This window comes from Pseudopipra pipra, chromosome 5 (genome assembly GCF_036250125.1).
Source record: "Pseudopipra pipra isolate bDixPip1 chromosome 5, bDixPip1.hap1, whole genome shotgun sequence".
Lineage (NCBI taxonomy): Eukaryota > Metazoa > Chordata > Aves > Passeriformes > Pipridae > Pseudopipra > Pseudopipra pipra.
Window position 1 is genome coordinate 40823046 of NC_087553.1, and position 23410 is coordinate 40846455.

Sequence of the window (23410 nt, forward strand, 5' to 3'; positions counted from 1 at the left end):
AAAAACAAAAAATGTATTTTTAGGGTAGGTAATTTATAGTCTGCTAAAACACTTCAAAATTTCCAAAGGCAGGCAGCTATACTGAATTTATGTTTTCTAGCTCCCATCCCTCCTTGAATGCTTCCAAGCCCCTTTCAGTGCTTTAATTCAATCAACTAGTTTTTAAGTTTCCTCTACCAGAGGATATGGGCAATTTGATGGTTTGTGATGTATTTTCTTAATTATAAAGAAATTCTGAACCTTTAACATTTCCAATCTTACTTTTCATCGTTACTTCAATATTTTAAGTTTCAAAAGCTAAAATATGGCCAATATTTTGCTCTGTTGAGATGAAAAAGAAGGCAGCTTGATCTTGCAATTAAGAAGAAAATTAACTTCGTTTTGATACAGTAGGGAAAAAACCGCGATCTTGGAGACAACCCTTGTTTTTAAGATTAATGGAAATATGTCACTAAAATATTTATATGGATTCATATAGTAGCTGGTTATTTTGCCATTTTCTTTAAATAGAAGCCCCATTTCAAGGCTTTTGCAAAAAGCCATCAGGACTAGAATATTTTGATGTTTCAAAACTTCACATCCAATTTAATAAATATTTAAGTTAATAACATGTTTCTCATACCTGGTACAAGCACAGGAACATGTTGTGTTAGGGCTCCAGGTAGCACATTTACTAGTTCAGTCAGCATGTTAAAGCAACACTGACGAGTCTTCACACTTTTCTCCTTCATCTGTTTGTGCAAGGCTTTAACTATGTTGGGGACCTGTAATCATCACACATCTGTTAATTGATTCAATAGCTCACATTTCTTCCATTATTGATTACTGGGGGGCATATAAAGAAATACGTGCATCCGACCCCTCTGATTTCTCCACAGAACTAGATAAGTTACAGAAACACTGGGGAATAAAGTCAAAATAATTGCTTTAAAAAAACCAGTAATTTAACTTTAAAAGGTGATTTGCATTAATAAAGCTGTAGAGAGTAACAACTGAAAAGCCACCCAAATAATTCACTTAGAAAAAGTTTTTCAGCATTATACTTTTTATTCTGCAAATAAAATATGTTGTAGCAAATCAAGTTTTATCTTAATCATTAGAGCTTATTGTCTGCATACAGAATGCACAAAGTAACTATTTTGCTTTGGTAATGCAACTTTCACAGGTGATGGTAAACAACTGAAATCAAATCAGGACATTTGCATGAGTAAGTAATTTCAGTTTCCAAGACTGCTGCACTGTTTTGGGCCAGTTTACCTGGCTTGCTCTCTATGTTAATACTACAGGAATAAACTGTAACCTGCACATGATGAAAGCACGATAAGGCACATTTAATGAACTATCCTTATGAACAGGGTGCAACTTCAGTATGTCTTCTCAAAGATAACAAAAATCTTGACAAATAACCTGACTCTGAAGCATTGTCAAAGGTGTCTCTCCTTGTTCCATCGCATCAGGATCACAAAGCCAACTTTGCACAGGTCGAGTTTGTTTTAAAAGAGAAAGATATGCATGAAAAACATCTGCTTTAACATTCTCTTCACGTTCTTTGAATCTGGCTATTAAAGCAGGAGATACAGTTTTGTAGAATTCTGGGAGCATTTCATGTCGTGTGCTAACCACAGCATCCAGACATTTAGCAGCTGCACGCCTCACTTTCCAGCTCATGTCATCATCATCACTATATTCATCATCGCTCCCTTAAAAAAATAAATTACGCGTAAGTTCAAGTCTAGACCAGCAAAGCACCAAGTTTTATTTTAAACAATTAAAAAAGAAGACAGTTGGGTTCTTTGCATAAGACACATGAAGAAATAGGTTTAAAAGTATGTTAAAAGTCATACATAAAAAGCCTTCTAAATGGCCTACGTTGTAATTCTATGCCAATTTTTTCACGCTAGTCTTACACACGCATTAAACTGCAAATAGGACAACGAGGTTCCCATCATATTTACAGCTTGACTACTGATTTAAAGCACATTCCTCTTTATTTGTGACATAAACAACAACGCAACAATGAACATTAGCTGATCAAGATTCAGCCAATTATTCTGTCTGCTTCTTTCTAGGAGTAAATAAACCATACACTGCCCCCAAAAATAACAACAACAAAAAAATAAATAATACAGACTTCTCAGGTGCAAAAGCAACAACTATGCAGCTCATTCTTTTCTTAAGTAATGGGAATGTTATGCCCTCAGTTCAAATTACTTGTGTGTCCAAGTTTTCATAAAGCTTACATACGGCAATGCTTTGCCACTGAATTAACAATAAATACATTACGCCTTTCAGTCTAAAACACTTTTTTATCCTACAGAAAAATACTAGGCAATTTTCAATCTATTCTGATTTTATGTATTAGGTAACAATACAGTGGAAAGTAGTGAGAAGCCTTCCCCATCCTGTATATGTGTTTTCAACTCATGAACTGATGTTCTTCTCACTTCAGTTATATCATGCTACACGCTTCTGCCTTTTTCCACCTTTCAAGTCTTTTAAAGTATTTCTCCTGTATTTTGTGTTCACCCTTGGAATCACTGATCTCCAGCAACAATATCCTACACTTTTATTCCAAGAGGTAAGTTCATAAGGTATGTTTAAAAGAGGTACAAAATATGAATATGAAAGTATACAAGTCACTCAAATGCTGGTACTTAGTAGCAGTACCACCTATACCAATTTTCTCAGACAGGTACAGGATCACAAGCTCACCCTCTCCCCCAAACTGACAAGAGAATATACCTTGATCATCATCATCACCACCATCAGCATCCATAGCATTTTCATCTTCATCCTCATCATCATAATTGTAATTAGGATCATACGTAAGATATTTAAGACAAATGTTTATAATAGTAGATACATGGGGATAAACTTCTTTAGGACACCTGCACAATAAAAAGTACAATCAATGTCAAATTACTTCGAAGAACTAAAATATTCCTAAACGACTTCATGCCACATACTGTACTTTGGAGACATTAGCCAACACAACTAATATCAACGCACCCATCTGAATTACAGAAATTCCGAATGGAAGGTCAGAAAGGGCAGTTCTACTGCGTAACAGGATCTGCTAGATTGGAAGTTTGAAAAGGACTAAGATACACCTCTGGATAAAAATTTTTTTGTCACTATTGCTGGACACAAATAGACTTCCCACCTCCTGTTTGCACAAGTAGCAATGGCACAGTAGGAAGTTTCTAAAGTACAGACATAACACCCTGTTTAACAGTTAAGTTACAAGGTAGAGTTATAGAAACAGTTCCAGCTCAAAGCTTGCAAAAATATTTTCTATGAAGGAGATTGTCTCTTGATAGCTTACAATCCAGTGGCACACTATCAGATCTGAAAGCCTGAAATAGGTACCCATGACTTACCTCCTAACAAAAGATTCAAAGGCTTGAATGCAATACTCTCGTAGTTCATCATCATCTACATTACAAAACTTTACAACCAAAGGAATTATTTTCTCAAGATATTCACCTAGTAAGAGAAAAAAAATTAGCTAAGTAATTACTCTCACCTAAAAACTTTAAAGTAAAAGATAATTTATAAATTTTTCTTACCTATTCTGTGACCTGCTTGCCTACTGATAGCAGCAATACACTGTATATAGGTCCTAGTTGTTGACATGGAATCATTTTTAGACAGTTCTGTCAACAGATGTTCAATGAGGTCAACAAAAACCATATTGCCACAACTCATAACCAGGTGACCAAGAGCAATGATGGTTCTTTTCCTCACAGCAAGTCTTGGGCTGGTCAGCTGGGGGAGCAGACAGGTCAGAATTGAAGGATGGAAGCTAACAAGCAGTCCTCCTTGCCTTAAAACAGACAAAACACAAACTCAAACCAATTGAATCTAGATAACTTTGTTCATATACTGTACAACAATCTTTAAATATTCCCCAAACATCACAAAGATTCCAATTAATTATTTAAATTTAAGCTTTAGGAACTTCTTAAAAGAAGAAATTAGTTTAAAACATAAATAAATAAATAAATAAATAAACATTAAAATAAGCTTAAAATTACAGTTCTCAGAAGATTACATAACAAAGGAATTGTTCTATAAATCAATTATCTTCAATATATTCACTTTTTTTCTAAATTAAGTTTCACCTGTACTTAATACCTTATCATATTATTTTACATAACTTCAACTAATTTAATTTTACATTCGGAAAACTAAAGTTCAAGCTTTAAGGAGTATTTATCAGCATTCACCGGCATATTAAAAGATGAATGTTTACCTGCTCAGCATATCAGCCATGATATCCAGTGCCTCCAGTTGAACAGATACATCTTCCTGCTTGGCTATAGCACTAGTGAGACGCCCTGTGATCTTTTTGCAAACATTAGCTGCTAAAGCAGAACCTGAAAGGACAACAAAACCTCAGCATTTTCATAATATTTAAAATCAAGTTTTTAACACCGGAGATCATGTTTGCGACTACAGAAAGCAACCTAATCTCAGCATAAAGAAGCTTTTCCCACACAACAAAACAAGCCTGAACAGTCAGTTTGTTTGCTAATGTCATGTATGCTCTGCATTAGAGCTAAAAGACTATTTATGTACAAACATACTGAGGAGAGCTTCTTGTCCCAGAAGGTACATATAACAGAAAGAACACTGCTTTTGGTAGGGCAAGCAATGGAAAGTGAAGGCCAAGACAAGTCTAGAGCAATAAATGAAAGGCCTATGGGTAAAAATGGAGAAATAAACTATATGGTAGGGAGAAGCACAGAAGAGCCATCTCTAAAGAATGGCTGTATAATGAAAAAGTAAAATGAAATTATTTTGCACAAGAAGCTTCTTAAGTAGTAAGTATCTGAAATACTGCTGAAACATTTAAGAAACGGGGAAAAAAAGGTAGACCCAAAGTATTTTAAAATACAAGAAGAAATGTCTTTACAACAACTCTATAGTTCCCCCTTCCTCAAACTGTCTAATGTTGTTTCAAGTAATTATGAGAAGGAACTCACGTCATGGTAACAACACAGTCAGCATTCATCTTCACATGCATGAAATTTTTTTAGTCACACTTTGGGAATGTCAGTGTGAAATTAATACCATTCCAACCTATGTTAACTCTGCTTTATATATATTATGGCTAATTCTTAAGTAGGACTATAACTAAAACATAACAATTGGACAGTCAAATGTCTTACCACAAAGGCTAAGAAAAAAGGCAACAATCTATGTTTGAGTTGAGAGAAAGAAATAACATGTTTATTTTCATATTAGGAATGTTAATGATATTGAAAGATTTTCCTGCATTTTTGTTTGAGCTTTACCTCTACCCATAAATCTTTCGTTTTGTGTAGGCAAACAAAAGTGTAAAAGCTTTTTAAATTGTAAAAGCAATTTACTTAAAATTAGTTGCTTATGTAAAGTTTATGCATCTCACTACCGCTTGATAAAAGCATGATTTACATGTCAACTTTCAAAAGGGATATTAAAATCAGAGTTCTTTTTTTTAAGAGACCTCAGTCTCTAAAAATGTCATTTCAAAGCCTTTTTAATCACTTCTCTATTCTCATTCCTATGCTGTGATATCTGAAAAGCACTTGAATAAAAAGTAATGCCATTAAGTGATGAGCTGTTCAACATTAATATCTCTTTTGGAGGAAAGACTGCCTTCATTTAAATCTGCAGGTAAGCATTTCAGTAATTCACAAGGTACTTTCCAAAACACTTCCCAGAAATTGAGACAAGAAATCAAATGGTTAGAGAGAAATACCCAAGTTGTAATCAATTTTAAAGAGTACTATCAATCAAAAAGCAAGATGAGATTTAGCTATTACAATAGCCCAGAAAAGTTCCACCAGGCAATTATTAAAATAGAAGCTTTCACACTCAACTTGTTATACCAAAGTTCATATACTCTAAGTTTGTTTTCCACATTAATGTAAACTTTAAGTAAAACAAATAAAGTTTTTAAACTTGTGAAGTAAAATCTAGCAATACAGAGAAGGAGAAACTAAAAGGATATTTGTGCCATACATTTTTCCCCTAACAGAAATTAGTTCCAAGGCTAAATGAATTGAATCCTCTTAATTAAAAGACCAGGCTTTTGTATCTTTTTGAATTAGTAAATTACACAACTAGATAAATCCTTGAGTACAAAATGCCTTACCACTGGAAGCTGGGGGGAGTTCTCCAATCACAGTTTTAAGACCAATGCTTGAAATGTCACGTAACTGTTCTTTGTCTGAGAGCATGTTTGTACAGAGGGTATCTACAATGGTCTCCACTTGATACTCCTTCACTTTACTCACCAAAGGTCCTAGGCTGTATAAAGAGAAGAAAAGTATTAAATCTGCAACCCTAAATAAAACATGTCATTTTATTTCAGTATTTTGCATTCAAGTCACAAACTTAAGGTTGGGTTTGGTAGCAATACAAAGCAGAATTTTAAAATCTGAAAACCTCTAGCTGGTTGGGTTGATAACCCATCTCCATAAACCTAGTAACAAAATGGTCATTTAGTACCTGGTTTTTATCTGGTGCTGGAAACAGCTTTTGCATGACTTTACTGCTTCAGTCTCAAAACCAGAGTCCCTCTTACTTCTCGTTTAATGACAACATTTATAACAAAAATTACCTAGCCAGAGCCATCAGTTCACCTGCTTGACCATCAGCGCTTACTTACTCCACAGGCAAGTAAGCAACATTCTTAATTACTGCATCTTTATTCTCTACAACACTTGGATTCAATTTGATACACACTGAGACTCCTTCTATACCTTAGAGTGTCTTCTGTATTAGAATACAAATGCTAAAATAAAAAACAGAGATATGGCATGTCCTCCTTCACACAGACTACAAGCACCACATACATGCAGCAGAGTTACACTTCCTCTTTCCTCTGAACTGCGAATTTTTAGTTATTCCAACCATTTTGAGAATTGCAACAATTCTGTATTTCTTTGTCAAATGCTCTCAGATTGTTCAAAATACTAAAACTTCGGATGTCCTAGTAAAGTCTAGACCATTGCTAAGAAATACAGCATCCTTCACCACCTCTCTAGCCCTACCACCAACTTCCAGCATCTCTTCATTCTTAATGTTCTGTTCAAAAGGGAAGTTACAAAAAACCCCCAAGCCTTTTATTGCCTGTGTCTTCCCATTCATCAGTTAAAAACCTCTGTAACAACTTCTCACTGCAAATTTGCTTACTTAGTTTCTCCCTATTTTAAAACACCTGCCTTTAGACAAGGCATCTCAGAAATGGGAAATTTATTTGGAAATATTTTAAATTACCAAATATTTTAATCTAACTCAACTCCCTCAAATATACATTAACAATTAACACCTTGAGTTCTGAAAAAAAGTGTTACAAGCTGTCCATCAAAAAACAGTACAGTTAACCTACACATACAGTAACCACTCTGAAAGACAAAGCTTCTTTGTTTCAAAAGCTTTCATCCCTGTACCTTGATCTTGCCATCTACTCTCTGTTTAATTTTCTGTGGTGACATCCATAGTATCACTACCCAATTCAAGAAAGCATGCTTATTAATAAGACAACAACATTAGATGTGAGATGCGACATGAAGCTGAAGTTCTAATACATTTAGGTTCTGTACTGACCCCGACAGAAGTGAGGACAGGAGGACAAGTTGCTGCGAGCAACAGTCACACAGAAGGAAAAGCAACGTATTGACACAAGAACGGAGACAGGAGTAGCGAGGGTTATCTACAGAAAAAGTGGGAATTGTGACTTGGAAGTGTAGCCCATTAGCGGAATTAACAAAAACACAAGTGTGCCTCCAGAAAACTATTATTTATTTTCCCTTCCACCTGCATCAAAGGGATAATGAGTAGCATTCTGACTTGGTCTTGTGCACAGACCATCCCCTACTTGTTTTGCAGCTGTTCCAGATGTCCTACCAAGGAAATCCTACAAATTCATATTAAAACCTGGGGGGTTTGCCAGTACCTTTGATAGTGATTCTTTAAGCAGCCTAACCACCCATTCATGACACAAGGTAGGGTCCAAATTTTGTATCTGGCCTTCAATTTTGTACGTAATGTACACAGTCAACCTCTCTATAAATCAGTACTATAAAACTGTAACATATGGAAATCATTGTATGAACAAATGCAGAAAAAGGAGCATCTTAAAGACAATCACTAACTGATTAGGACTACATTAGAATGTACTGCCTCCATACACCCTTTAGCTTTTTCCAAACTGAACTTTAACACTGTATACACCTGCTTCTCATTAAAGTTTATTCTATCAAAGCTAATTGAAACTAAAATTATGTCTATTGGATCAATAAATACTAATATTGGAGAGTTGCAGTCAAACTGAAACCTTAGGGGAAAAATGAATGAATTTATCAAAACAAGACTAAGATCAAGAAAGCAAAGTTTAGAATTTCAAATATATGCCACTATTCACTACCAATATGTCAGACTTTTGAGACTACTTCAATTTAGGACCATATGGTCACAACCTTACTGAAACATAGAAGCACACGGAAGTATTACAAGCAGATGATAAAATTATTTGTAAAATAGATTAACATAATTAACAATAAAACAACTTCCAACTGGAAGTATTTCCCTAGTTCGACTCCTTGTCAAGTGCAAAGGGAGTATGCTGTCCAAAGACAGACTGTTTTCCCATGCTTAGGAAAAGAAAAAAAAATTGAAAGTTAGATATTAGCAAGAGGTTCTTCACCCAGAGGGTGGTTGGGCACTGGAACAGGCTCCCCAGGGGAGTGGTCACAGCGCCAAGCCTGACAGAGTTCTACAGGTGTTTGGACAATACTCTCAGGCACATGGGGTGACTCTTGGGGATGGTCCTGTGCAGGGTCAGGAGTTGGACTCAATGATCTTTGTGTGTCCCTTCCAACTCAGCATATTCCGTGATTCTGTGATACTTTGTTTTAATATATTCATTTGCACTACAGTTTTCACTGATTTGAAATAAATAGCAATTATCAAACTTTTAAAACTGTTCAGCTACAAGCTAGTATGATACACAAGGGTAAATATTTTTCCCTCCTCCCCAAAACCAGCCTTTCAAAGCCTTTAAAAAAACAAAACAAGCTCAAGACACTAGGAAAAAAGTGGGAGGAGAACTTCCAATTTCATACATTTGATTGTACAATGTAATAATGGAGTTGACAGGTCATGGTACAGAACTAAACCCTGATTAACAAATATCAGTATGCAGCACTAGTAAAATTAATAAATTCAATACATCTTATTCTAATTGTACCAGACTACTGGAAAGAAACTATCTGGATTCAAAGTACTTCCTTTCAGACCCTAGTGGTTATAGTGGAGGGAAAAAATGTTTTGGTTTTATTTCATAAGATTTTGAAAATCAGTCTGAATTAAGAGCAAATTTCATAATAAAAAAAGTGCAGGCATTAAGTAAACTGCACAAAACTAGAGGAGGGAGGAATGATCTATAGGCAAACAGAAATTCTGCCCAAGCTAGTAAGATACTAAGCTCTCAGTGAAGGCTATTATTCTAACAGTAGATGGTTCAAAATCCTAATTAAGTTATGCCACTCAGTCTAAAACTTACTTTACACTTAGTACTTAAATCATCTAATTCCCACAATATTGTATTACAAAAACACACAAGTGTATTAAGATAGAAAAATCACTCGAGTCTTTATCAAATGGAGAGTTCCTTTCTTAATTTATATGTAATGAGAGACAAGCACAAAATCCAAGACAATACTGAAACGTTTTTGGTTAGTTGGTTTGTTTTACTTGAAATGTCTCCAGAGCTTTAAGTCTAACTCTCCAAGAACACAGCTGGGCCCTGGGTTCACTACTAGCTAATAAAACTGACAGCCAGGCAGTTGTGAGGGAACACATAGGTCACAGATCACTATTCAGAAGAAAAGGCTGAAGGCTCTGGCATTCAGCATAAAGGCAGTGAAGTTAGTTCAGGAGCTTAGTACTGTACTCACCATGAGTACAGTACTCACCCCACACACTTACTACCTTGCTGGTACTGTTGAGGAAAAGACAAACCCCTGCATTACTTTGACAGTGGAGACCCAAGGAGGTGTAGCTTCATTCCGAAGTGCTGTTAACCATATTTAATGTGCCTTGGCACCTTGGACCATACTGAATTAACTTTTAATGTATAGTCAAACTTGACAACAACTTTGCTCATTTTGGTCAATTTGACAATCTCCACATCTGGTCAGAGCAAATTCCTTTTGAGAGGCCATGGGGGAAAATAGGAACAGTTTGGTCAAACATAACTTAGAAGCACCTACAGGGTAAATCCAAAACCACATGATCCAAGTTCCTCTGATACTCAGTTTTCTTGTCAGTCTCAGAGCATCAAACTTTCCATTCTTCCTGCTACAAAGGCTCCCAAACGGAGCAGTTGAGGCACAGCATGTATATTAACACCCAGGAATATGCAATCCCCAAAGCAATCACACCTAGCACTATTCATGCCTTCCTTCACAAACTGTAACCTGCTTGGTTTCTTTCTTTCCTCGCCCACCCTACTTGTGTGGCAACACCTGCTGAAAATACTGGCAGTGCATGTGTGGGGCCGGGGAGAGGGGAAGAAAGCAGCGAAGGCAAAACATATTTACCAAAACCATGCACTGAAACATCACTTACAACTAACTCAGTTCTGTTAATGCACAAAACTTGGAACTAATTTGACATTAGTCAAACCAGGCCACAGGCATATGAAATTGACACATTATGATCACACCAATGCCACAAATTCAGGAAGTTTGCAATTTACTCATTTTGCAGAGTATTTTATGGAGATATAGAGATAGCTTTAAAATAAAAACACAAGAATAACTTTGGGTCAACATTTCTAGAAGATACAGCATGTGGGTAATCTCAAGAGGACTGTTAATTGAGATACTGACTGGTATCTGATCAAAGGCATAAAAAGAAGCCTTTTAAGTGCACAGAAATGAAGACGTAATGGAATGTTTTCTCACTTGCTTCAGCAGAACCTGCAGAGATGAACAGTCCTGACAGAGCACCCTTCATTAAAAGCAGTCAAACCTCAGGCCTTAACCAGACACTGCCCTTTAATTTAGGAAAAGGGCACTGTACTGGATTCTTCAGATTCCATTAAACCATCTCCACAGCTACTAAACCTCTGAGAGCAGGGGTTTAGAGGACCATATCCACAATCCAATCTGGTCATTTTACTGCTTTGATAATGTTAAATTAATAATGCAATGTTATTAAAATAATTTTTACCACTGATACTGATAAAGACCTTTTCCTTTTAACAGATAAACTCCCGATAAACCGGTACACAAGCACTTGCGAACACACGGATTCTTACCAAGAATTACCTCTGAGACACAAATACAACAAGCCATCCCTGGCTGCAGTTGAAACGTTTTCTCCAGTTGCTCAAAAAGCTCACAGCTTTCTCCACAACTCGATTTCACTCTTCAGCCAAGCTCTCCCATCGCAGTGATTCATTGACACATCTATATATACAGCTTCTCTTCAAATGCACTCCACTGTCAGTCAGTGGCTACTCACAGTGCTGTTACACTCGTCTACCCTTGGAGCATAGTAAATTGTTTTGCAAGCATAAATCAACTAGAATAGAAACCCAAACAATTCCAAGCTACAATGACTGTCCACAGCCAGAGAAATTCCCTGGGCTTTCAGTCAACAGGCTATGGTATATAAGGTTAGAATCTGTATAAACCATTTCTCATCCCTAACGCTGTCTGCTCCAGTAGAAGTACTGCAAATAGAAGCACTAGGAAAGACAAACAAGCACATGTACAATTATGGAAGCAAATTCAAACAAATCTGAGTAACAATATCCTTTCAAAAATATTCAAAACCTGCAGAATAGCAATCCTAAAGGTTTGCTTTTGATCAATATGGAGAGAGTTTGCTATTTGGTTGGTGAAATTCCAGGTGGCAATGTCATCCCTCCTCTAATGGCCAGAGAGGTCACATCTTCTGCTTTTTGCAGTTTACAATTGCTTGTGCAACCCTACAAAAATACAAATTCCACATCCTAGAGACCGGCAGCTGACACCATCTTTTTATACATAGACTGTGACACATCAGAAGCAGATCGCCACTAAAAAACTCTTGGTTCATAAGTGAAAGCATCTCAAGTTATAGGTAAGGACTTATTTTAAACATGAACTGCTGAACAGCTCCTAAATACTTTGGATTTAAATATGTTTGTTCTTCAAATGTAAGTAACTAAATCACAGACAAGGCCAGTCAATTAGATTCATCTCAATTAAGTATAGAAACACTTTTTGCTAATGTTTTAAAGATGACCAAACCACTTTAATGACATTCAGACAAACACTATACATTACAGTTTCTAGAAAGTGTTAAACCATATTTTTCCTGAATCAGCACCTTCAGTCCTATTTATTCAACCTATTAGTTCAATCAAGCAGACATGCCAATTGTGAAGTAAATTTTAAAAACAGATTGCCTCAAGCTTTCCTGGCCTTCAAAATCAGTAGATATCACTGGACACAGATATCACTAGGACATTAGTCCTAGATTACAAACTAAGCTTATCAGAAGTTGAAAATAAACTATAACCTTCTTTTATAAAATCAATTCTGACTACAAAGCTTTTGCACTTAAGTAAGTATTTTACACACTCGAAGGCTGTTTTGGATATTGTTTTAAGTGCTCTTTGATCTTTTCCTTTTCACTAACCAATAATTTGTGTCCAGTTTCTCTGAGTCAAAAGGTCATTCAGCTGCCTATGGAAATAAACAATAACACGCTACCTCCTATAAGTTACATACATTTGAAAATAAAGGTGTTCATAGTGTAGCTCCTTATCAAGAAGACGGACACCAACTCAATCAATTATAGTCTCAAGCTGGCATACTTTAATAGCTATCAAATAATCACATTTATTTACAGGGAAGAGTTAAAATTCACAACTTAAAAAAAAAAAAAGAAAACCAAAACATTATTCAAACCACCAGTATTGCATGATGTGCAGTAGTGTATTACCACAGCATCCAAAATGCTTTGAAGCTGCTCAACTGGATCAGCCACACAACAGCCAATACATGCATCATCCTGTTCACACTAATGACTCAAGACTCACAGCGTCAGGAAGTTACTTGTATTGAATCACTGCTCAGAGGAGTCACACTGGTAAATGCAGAGAAATTACAGTATCACAAGGGAGGAACCACTGAAAGTACTTTAATTCCCCCATGGACAGAGATATGTGAGTGCATCTGGGTTCTTACAGGTTACAGGAAATGTTTCACAGTGTGAATCAATAAAGATTTCTATGCATAGGTTTAAGTGGCAGAACAGCAAACCATAGAAAACTGCTCAAAAAGTGAAGCAGTTCATCCTTAAACTGCAATACTGAACACAGGAAACAATTAATGTGAAATTCAGGCCAAAAGAACATTACCAACATTATCATCAATGAAGAACAAGTCCACCCAACATATCTATGTTTAGACAAACTACACTACTTGACTAATCCAGATGCACATAATCCTACAAAATCCTACAAAAAGTGTAACTACTATTCCCATAAGGTGTACACAATACCACGCTGTAAGAATGTGCAATAGTGTTTTCTATGGTGGCTAACTGTAAAACAGCCTATGACTATCAGATGAAGCAAAAACCATTCCTGCAGAAAAAATGTAGACAACATGAACAGATTTAAAATTTTACATAAAATTAACAAAAACAAGGTAAACAACCTGCAGTTACTGACATAGGTTGTATCTACGGCCTACAAGAGAAGCTTGATAAATAAAACTCCTTTCTCTTTTGTAAGGTCAAAGATTAGAGTAGATTGACTTTTACTTCAGGAGTACTAAGGCAGCTCATTAATTTTCATTTTTATTCAGAAATGAACTGGACAGTCATCTTGCAAGGTAGCTACCCAAATATCCACAAACTCAAAAACTGACTTCTGCTAAAGAACAACATGTTTTATCCTGCCCAAAACCAGCGTAATATAACTGTAAAGATCAGGAACAAAATCACTAGTGTGCTTTGTACAGATAAGAAAAAAGTTCATCAGCACTTTAACCAATAGAGCCCTCCCTACTCAAGCAGCGGAAAAGACAAAACCAGGAACACTGTTTACTTGTTGCTACACTTGCCTAAAAATAAATAGTTTTACGGCTGCTCTGAGTTGTTTTAAATCTGCTGTGCTCAGTAACCTCAAGAATCAAACCTTGGAAAAGTGATCCTTACCTCCTCTGCCATTCAGAGCATTTACATTCATCTACCTGTAGAGGAAGCTCCCCTAACAAGCTGCAAAACTTTTCTCCCTTCCTCAGGAAAAATCTATCTCAAATACAGATTCAAAAGTACATAGGGTTGCCTTAAATTCTTTTTCTATAAGAGAGGGAATCTATTCTTTAATGGGTCATCAAGTACCAGTCTGATGAAAGTTACTGCTGATAGTCTCTACAGTTTGTCACAGAATTTAAATTAAGAGAGATCTAAACAGTTTATGCTCTCCTCAGTTGAAAGTGCCAGAAAATCAGTAACAGAAATACACAAGAGCACAAAATATTTAAAATCAAAAAAGTCAAGAAAAATATGCTGGCTGAATTTAACTTCCCAATGAATCAGGCTTACATTCAGTGCTGTAGTAGATGGAAGACTTTAGCTTGAACTGTTTCAAAATAACTACAGCTTAATAGTGTTCAGCCTCTCCTATCCTTCACCCTTACTAATGTTTCCATTAAAGCTCATCTGATTGTAGAAGAGCACTAAACCAGAAGAAAACTAATTCCCCAAACCAGTCTATAACAAAACTAGATAAGAAGCAGTGCAAGAAAAAGGACAAGGAGGACAAGAACAGCAGAACAGCATTAGCTCAGACTGGCACACAACTGTCATGAACAATACTGTGAGTATAAGCCACCATAAGAAAAGAATACTCTAAAAGAGTGGTGGAGGTTTTTTTTATCCAAAGCATATCTGCAAGTGATTGGGATGCAAGAACCAAAAAAAACCCCAAAACTTGATAAGTTCTGCAATGTATACCTTCAACACAAATGTTCACAATTCGCCTGAAAATTTTTCCATGATGTTTCTTATTGCAGTAAAGTAAATTTAACACTGCTCCTTAACATTATTTGGACTCCTCGAAAACACTCCAAATTTGAAAGAGATCCTTTCATATTAATTAAATCAAAAAATTTTATTAGTATATCAAAGTAACTTTAAAAATTGAAGAATTGTTAATAAAATTGGACATGTGCACACACACAGCCCTCTTTTTTCTCATCCTCTCCCCTCTGCAATCTTTCTTTAATGTTTCAATAAGCATTACTTGTACTATAGATCCTAAATTCTAACACTACCATTAAAGATTGTGATGTATAAACTATGTGCATTAATCTAAACTTCATGAAAACTATAGGATGTACATTGAAAATGAGTACTGCATGTATGCCATAACATAACTTTTCCACAAAATGTTATTTCACACAAAGACAATTCTAAGCCTGAGCCAAGTTTCATAACAGTATACTTCTCTAATTGAGTACAAGCAATCTGTTTCAAAGTCATGGAACTTAAGCTGTACCACAAGGAACTCAAGACATTTGAGAAGTTTGAATTATAACGAAAGATGTCATTTTGTGTTGTTTTGTTAAAAAAAAGGAGGGGGAGAAGACACATTTTAACAGCACTGCACCCCTGGTGAGAGTAGTGAAAAAGCAGTGACAATTATATTGCTAAATACTGCTAATATCAAATTTTGGCTTGAAACGTGACCTTCCTACACTAATTTCTCTGTGCAAGGTTTTGGTTACCATCACTTAAAATATTTCAGAAGCTAAAGCGAGCACTGCTTCTAAGTACCTAAGCAGAGGTGCACACAGGCTTTTTCTGCTTTGGTAGTCTGACATAGCAAACTGTAAAGAATAACAAGCTGAAACAAACTCAGCTAGTCACAATGTGAAGCTTCTCAAGCTCTTGTGTAGCAAACTTACTTCAATCCATGCCTCATGGAATACAGGTAGTGTAAACGGAATATAAAATAACCTGAGCTCACAAACAAGAATCATTCTCAGAAACACCAGAACTTCTTAAGACAAGTTTGTGCCCTCTTTCAAGGGCACAAAAAGTCAGAATGGCCAAGAACAGAAAGTCATAATAAACGTGGCACCTCTTCAAAGGGTGCTCTGAAAAAGTCACACCACATGTAAAACTAAATAAAGCGAGGACGAGAGGGTAGTGAAGCAACAGAAGTCTCTGAAATGAAAGTAACTGCACCCTGACCCCATAAAACATTTACAGTTCCTGTAAAGCCTGCAAAACCATTAACACAGTATTCTGAATGTTAGTGAAAAGGGAAGTTCCATATTTGATAACCAAGACCATATCTTTACCTTTTTGTGTTTTCATCTCTGCTTGACAAGTACTCCAATACTACAATTCTTCCCCTATAAATCATCTAACTTCTCACAGTCAAATACCGGTGTGGCAACTACCCCTGAATTATAAGCTATTTGTATCTATTTAGCATTCAAGAATAATCACCAAAGAACAAGTGTGTCACTCAAATACTTTCAGCAAGGGCTGCAATGGCTATTTGCTGTCTGAAATCTCAAGTGTTAATCCCCAATGTCAACAAAAGATAGTTCTGTAAGAAACTACAATGAAGGCAAGTAACCTCTAAGAGCAAGGGTTCCTTTGTGGACATCAGTTGCACAATTATTTTGTGTAGCAGTGGCAGGTTTTGAGTTTTTCAAAAGTACTTTATGTTGTTCAGTCATCATCAATTCTTTACATCACAGAAAAAGAATACCTACCATTTGACAGCCAAGTTTTGCACCTCACCATTCTTATCTTCCAGTAATTTCAAAATCATCTTCACCACCTTTCTTTCACTGTCATCATCCAGCTTGATAGAATCTTTCTGTAGTTCCGTCATCAAGTCATTAGTAGCCATAAACCTGACAAAAGATGGCCAGATAATTATTGCTAAAAGGACACAGGTTATTCACAGTGCTCAGGATTTAAGATTCTCAGTTTCCACCGTCCATTATCAAATAAATCACTTTTAACATTGGATTCCTGCTGTCTGTTTTGTGATGCAAGTAGCACTTATAGAACAGAAAGGAGGAAAATTGTATTTGAAAAGGACAATAACTTTGAGTTAGGTCATCATCTTTGTCTAATAACAGCTATATATTTTACTTCTAGCATTTATTTATATTATATTCCGTATGATCTCCACAAAGAAAAACTGACACTTTCATTGATTTTAAATAGTCCTTTAATTAGCTATGCTGATGTTGTAAAAAAAAGCTTTTTAAAAAAACTTTGTTAAAAGAATTATTCTCTGCTCTGAGTCTATTTTAAAACAAATTTTAATCAAGAAGAAGAATATAGTTTCCCAAACATTCTCCCATAAAATTCACAAAAGCCAAACATTCATTAATGGAGAAATAATAGTTAAGCTTATGTTTCATGTGGTTTTCATTTTCTTGCCCTGTACAGACTAGTTTGTTCACAGTCTAGAAACCAGCTGATCACATTTACCCATCCCACAATCCAGGGTGTCACGGTAAAGAACAAAATTAATTCTCGAGAAATCAAGCAAATAAAATCATCTTTCATGGCAATTAATTTACTATTTAATAACAGTCACATCCACTAATAGAAGAATATACTGACAAATGACTTTCCAAAAATACTGGGTTTATGCTTTTTGTTTCTTTTCCTTCTGATGACTGCTTTCTAACCCATTCTTCCTTTCTAAGTACCCTCTCTACTCTGAAGCAGTCATACAGATGTATTACTCAAGTACAAATCCCATGGTCTTTGGTACCAATACTGACCCCCATTCCAAGCCCCTGATAACAAGGGTTCGTAGTTAAACAGTTGAGAGTGACATTTGGACTTTAAACACATCGGCCTCAAGCAGACATCACTTGAGCTCAGGTCTTACTTGGAAGGTTATCTCTGCAGCCTGACATGCCAGATACTACTTTTTCATTGAAAATTAAAGCCAAGACTCTACACAATCTTAATATGCATCACAAATGCCAGATGCCCGCCCTCATATAATGGACCTCTACTTGTCCTGTCTTTTAATAGAGTAATTCCAGTTTAATAGTCTCAAGGTGTTTCTAAGATAAGACCCCACTCGTTTTTCATTCACTCCAATAGTCCCACTGAAGCAAGCCTGCAGTCTGACCGGAACCAGATGTGCACATAAACAGGCTGTGAATGCAAACAGCATTAGTTTTAAGAACAGCAAAGAAAAAAAATACTAGGTAAGTAAAGGTAATGGACAGATAGGATGGAATTTAAGGATATACATGAAACCACACAGTACCAGAACACTCAAAAATTGTCTTCAAGTTCCTGCCAGTATTTATCTCCTTTTCTTCAAAACTTAATAACCTCCTCTCACTTCCTTGGTCAATAGCTCCTATTTCCTAGCCTTAGGAGTGCACGTGCACTCATCACCTACTTGTCACTTCCTAAACTAGGCAGAGCTTGTGCATCCTCAGTGTTTCAGCAGCCTCTGCACTCAACTAAAACTGAAACTCCAAAATGCAATGGGGAGGTCAAGCAACTTTAGGTTATAGTAGCCGGTATTTAGAAACATAGTTTTGAGTAGTTTCACTGTGACTTTTAGTAACAACTGCTGCTTCCACCGGCACATCAAACCTTCCCCGGTGCAAAGCAGGCACGGTGTCAGCAGCTCCTCACACCCAGTACTCAGAGAAGTCATTCTCCTCCTCCCGCAACCAGATGTAAACTGCCACCTTATATTACTGCCCTGTTTAGAATTTAAGCCTGAGTTTCCATGCGGACAATGCATCTGCAAGTATGTGCCCCTTCCAAGAAGTATGTCCAAAGAAGTACATCTTCCAAGTTTGCAAGACAAACAAGACAGTTATCCAAAAAAAGGAGGATTAAATTTTACAGTAAAGTGGTTACTTGAACAGTGGTTTATACTCAGCTCCCTGATCATCAAGATAATTGCTCTGTCCCTCTTCAAATACACATAATCTGATAATAAATGCACATAAAGTTACTAGAACTAAATGCTATTTTATGTGTATCGTGTATTTGCATAATGGATAAAGTTTCATATAATATGTTATTGCATAACAGTCAGTTTGTAAAGGTCTATCATCATCCATTTTTTATGGTTTGTAAAGTTAGATTTTAATCTACATTAAGATTTTTTTTTAATATTTGAGAATTCCAAAGTCGTTCAAAGCTCCTAGAACAGAAAATTCCTAAGTGTGCTCTACTAAAGGAACCAAAAACCAGTTTTAATTACATGCAGATGGAGGAAAAGAAGTGCTTGCTACAATTGCATTTGACAGGTATAACCTAACCCTTTTATGCAGAAAGTTTCTAAGTCATGAAAACCAGTATTTAGTGACAAATCCATTGGAACTTTTTCTAAGTCATCCTCCCCATAAGCACAAATTGGAAATATCACTTAATCACAGAAATAAATTAGCACAACAAAAGTAAAAAATCTTCTGTAACATTTAGAGAAAAAAAATGTTTTAATCTAGTTTCAGAATAATTTAAAGAAATAATTTTAAAAAAAAATCAGGCAATTCTTGATTGTCTCTTTTTAGACTAATCACTATTTTTCTGTAATTCCAAAATTTCTAGTCCGAACTCTCCAGGTAATTCCAATCTGAAAGAAATTGACATGAAAAAAACCATAAATATATCACATTTGTGTCCAGTTTGTCAAAGTTAAGATTATTCAAAACCCAACTCTATGTTAATTTAATCACCACCTCTGTTTTCCTTTAGATTTTAATGTATTAACAAGAGAAATGTTTGGATGTCAACATCTACTTTAACCATAAAACTAAGCATTGTAATGCTGCAGCAAAACAACAAAACACAAGTACATTTTATGTCTTTTCCCTGTCTGTATTCATGTACTCTCTTTGACAAATAAAGGCTTCAAATGTGAATTTCTGGTCGCACACAATACAAAAAAAGGTAATTATTTTTCACCTAATGCTTTGCTAGAGCTACCATGTAAATGTATTTTCTCTGCTGTATTTTAACAGCTTACTTGTATTATCTCACTTTGATACTTTATATATTACCTACTATTAATTTATTAAAAAGCAAACAAATGATCGAAAAAAAAGTAGTGCTCTTGTGACAGATCCTAAGCTTAACATTAAATGCCATAAGACTTAACTCGACTTCCCTCTCTGGATGCACAAAAGCAATACACAACTACATGAGGACTACAAGAATCCTCTGTCTACAACATGCAGCATCCAGGAAGGATGTAAGCTTAGAGTCACAGAATTTTTAGGACTGGAAGGGACCTCTGGAAATCATCCAGTCCAATCCCCCTGTCAAGGCAGGGTCACCTAGACCAGGTTACACAGGAACGCATCCAAGTGGGTTTTGAATGTCTCCAGAGAGGGAGACTCCATGATCTCCCTGGACAGCCTGTTCCAGTGCCACCATCAACAGATTTCACAGAATATTCTGAGTTGGAAGGGATACCCAACAATCATCAAGTCCAACTCTTAAGTGAATGGCCCATATGGGGATCAAACCCACAATCTTGGTTTTATTAGCACCATACTCTAACCAACTGAGCAACATAAAGTTCTTCCTCATGTTGAAGTGAAACTTCTTGTCTTTTAATTTATGGTTATTGCTCCTTGTCCTGTCACTGGGCACCACTGAAGAGCCTGGCACCATTCTCTTTGCATCTCTCTTTGAGGTATTTATATGCCTTAAAGAGACCCCCTCTCAGCCTTCTCTTCTCTAGAACAAGCAGGCCCAGCTCCTTCAGCCTCTTCTGATACGAAAGATGCTCCAGTCCCTTAATCTTCTTTGTGGCCCTCCACAGGACCCTCTCAAGCCTGCCGTGCTAGCTGGCCCTCCCTGCTCCTATTCGTAGAATCACAGGCTCCATATTTTTTTGAGCTTGGGAAGGGGATCTGGGAGGTCACCTCACCCGGCCTCCACTGCTCAACACAGGGTCAGTGACAGTCGGTCGCTCAAGGCTTCGTCCGTTCGGCCTCTGAGCATCTGCAAGGCCAGGAATTCAAACCTCATCCCTGCCTGCCCCAGCTAGCTCAGCAAATCTGACGGGCCGCTCGGCTTTCCCGGCTGCCGGGGATCCCTGCCCAGACGCGTGGAGGCCGCGGTCGTGCGGGCACCGCCGCGCCCCGTCCTTCCCAGGCAACGAGGAGGGACGCCCCGCTCCCGGGAACTCTCTCCCCGGGGCAGCAGCCGCCGCAGATTCGCGCCCAGTCCCGCAGTGGCGGCGCGGGGTTCACAGCCCGGACCCGCGGACTGGCCCCCGCCGGGCACTGTCCGGGCCGCCGCGACACCCACCAGGCCCGGGGCCAGCGCGGGGGCGTGCGCGGGGCCGGGGCGTCCGCGGGGCCGGCCGAGGGAGCGCGAGGAGGGGGCGGCGGCGGGTCCCACCTGAAGTCCTTGTCGCTGGATGTCATTTTCTCCAGCAGGTTGGAGATGTGGTACGAGGCGCTCGCCATGTTGACGGACGCGGCCGGGGCGGGAAGGGGGAGAGAAGGAGGAGGCGGCGGCGGCGTCTTCCCGGCCTCGCCGGCTCCGCTCCGCCCGCGGTGCAGGGGCCGGGCCGGGCCGGGCCGGGCCGGGGTGGGGGGGCGGCTGCGGCGGGCGCGGCGGGAGGGGCGGGCAGGCGCGCGCGGCCGCTCGCGCTCGGCGCCGGGGTCGAAGGCCGGCGCCGCTGATTGGCTGCGCGGGCGGGCGGGAGGCGCGGGCGGCCCTGTGACACCTCGTGGCGTCAGATCGTACGTGGCGCAGAGCGTGCGCGGGAAGCTCGGGCGGCCGCGGGAGAGAGGCGGGGAGGCCCGCGGGGCCTGCGTGTCCCGGCGTGCACCGCGCCCGCGCCGCGGCCGGGGCTCTTGGCGGTGCACGCCGGGACGTGTAGTTTGGAGCGCGGCGAGTATCCCTGAGCGCAGGGCACGCTGGGATGCGGAGCCTCGTTGTGGCGGGGGTGGGGGCGATTTCAGTGAGGGAGAGGCGGTGGAGGCGAGGCTGGAAAGTAGCTGCTTTAGGTTGAGTGCTATTCGCATCCAAAGGGTTCAGCAGTGCTATGGGTTCCTGTTAGTGCCCCCCGTGGGGCACTGGGAGCGCTGTTGCTCGTAGTGCGGCCATTACAAGCCCGCAAAATATCCTGGTGTTACAGAGCTGGCTGCTTCTGTTCCAGGCCCCTTCATAGATGTGCACTGTCTCCCGTCGTAGCTGAGCGCGGTCTCAAAAATGTCAGATGGATCCCAAAAGTGATGTGAAAAATCAGCCGTGGCTTGCAGAAAGCAGCTTGGAAATGTGATGTGAGTGCTTTTAGAGCCCTCAGAAGCCAAAGGACACCTTTGGAGAGTGGGGCTTTTTTTGCATACCCCGTTACTGTTCGTGCCAGTCTCATTACTTTTCTGGGCACAGCCCATGGTCTGTTTATGCATGAGTAGATGATATGGAGCAGTAGTAGAACCGAGGACATATTTCCACACAATACATCTTCCTTGAGGTTCGTGTTAATGTCCAAGAATTCTAATATCCTTAATCCTTCTCAGTTACGTGTGTATACAGCAAACCTACAGAAATGCCTTTTGATCTCGTGATTAAAAATAAAGACTTGAACTATAAAGAAAATATCTTCAAGAGTTTATTACATGCGGTTTGCAGGCAGCCTTGCAGAGCAGCTGATGGAAAACACACACTTTACTCAATAGAGTGAAGTTGTGTATCGCCCCCATGGCCTGTGACCCAGCCACAGTGTACAAACAGCTGTCTTGGAAGGTACTCCTGCTGTTCATTGTCTGGCAGCTGGGTTGGAGAGAGAGCTTAATGTGTACTGATCTCCTTCCCCAGAGTAGCTCAGTAGTAGGAACAGGTGGGGCAGCATGGTGTTGGATTAGTGGCATTGCAGTGGGCGTGATGTAGGGATAGAACAAGGAAAATGGAAGTAGTCAGGAGCAGGATGGGTGTCCAGAGGAGAAAGAGGGGAACGTCAGTGTGGATGGAGGAACTGTAGTTAGGGGAAGCACTCAAAAGGAGAGCTGGCCCAATGATGACTGATTTTCAAGTAGGCCATTCATTCCTTTGATTTCGGAATACTGAATTTAGAGGTTACCTTTAGAGAGAGAAATTCTTTACTTCATTTTGCTTGAATGCTTGTGTTGGATACTTAAGGAAGCCAACTGGAACAATACAAATGGAGATAGACTCAATCTTGACTTGGTTATGACGGCTGAAAATGGTTTATGATGTTTGAATTGCGGTGATATTTTACACACACAGGAAAATTGCATAGCTCCTCTTTGAAGTACTTAGGCATAAAAAATTGAAGTACAAATGTTTGACATTTGGCACATTGATTCATATTTTGCCATGGGAAGGTTAGCACTATTCTAAATCATTT

At 38.5% G+C, this 23410-nt stretch overlaps 1 protein-coding gene and 1 long non-coding RNA gene across 2 annotated transcripts in view; one reads left to right on the forward strand and one right to left on the reverse strand.

The window, feature by feature from the left end:
• The window catches only part of CAND1 (cullin associated and neddylation dissociated 1), a 29492-nt gene extending 7809 nt beyond the window's left edge, over positions 1–21683 (reverse strand). Inside the window, exons 1-9 of the mRNA XM_064655732.1 lie at positions 21433–21683; positions 16791–16934; positions 6143–6297; positions 4256–4379; positions 3570–3826; positions 3381–3486; positions 2743–2888; positions 1408–1700; positions 623–764 (exon numbers count right to left, since the gene is read on the reverse strand). Coding sequence (XP_064511802.1) covers positions 623–764; positions 1408–1700; positions 2743–2888; positions 3381–3486; positions 3570–3826; positions 4256–4379; positions 6143–6297; positions 16791–16934; positions 21433–21500 — 1435 coding nt within the window. The 5' untranslated portion in view covers positions 21501–21683. The remainder of the gene's footprint in view (positions 1–622; positions 765–1407; positions 1701–2742; positions 2889–3380; positions 3487–3569; positions 3827–4255; positions 4380–6142; positions 6298–16790; positions 16935–21432) is intronic.
• LOC135414698 (uncharacterized) overlaps positions 21414–23410 on the forward strand; it is a 34742-nt gene continuing 32745 nt past the window's right edge. The window contains exon 1 of the long non-coding RNA XR_010430786.1: positions 21414–21482. This is a non-coding gene — a long non-coding RNA (uncharacterized LOC135414698). The remainder of the gene's footprint in view (positions 21483–23410) is intronic.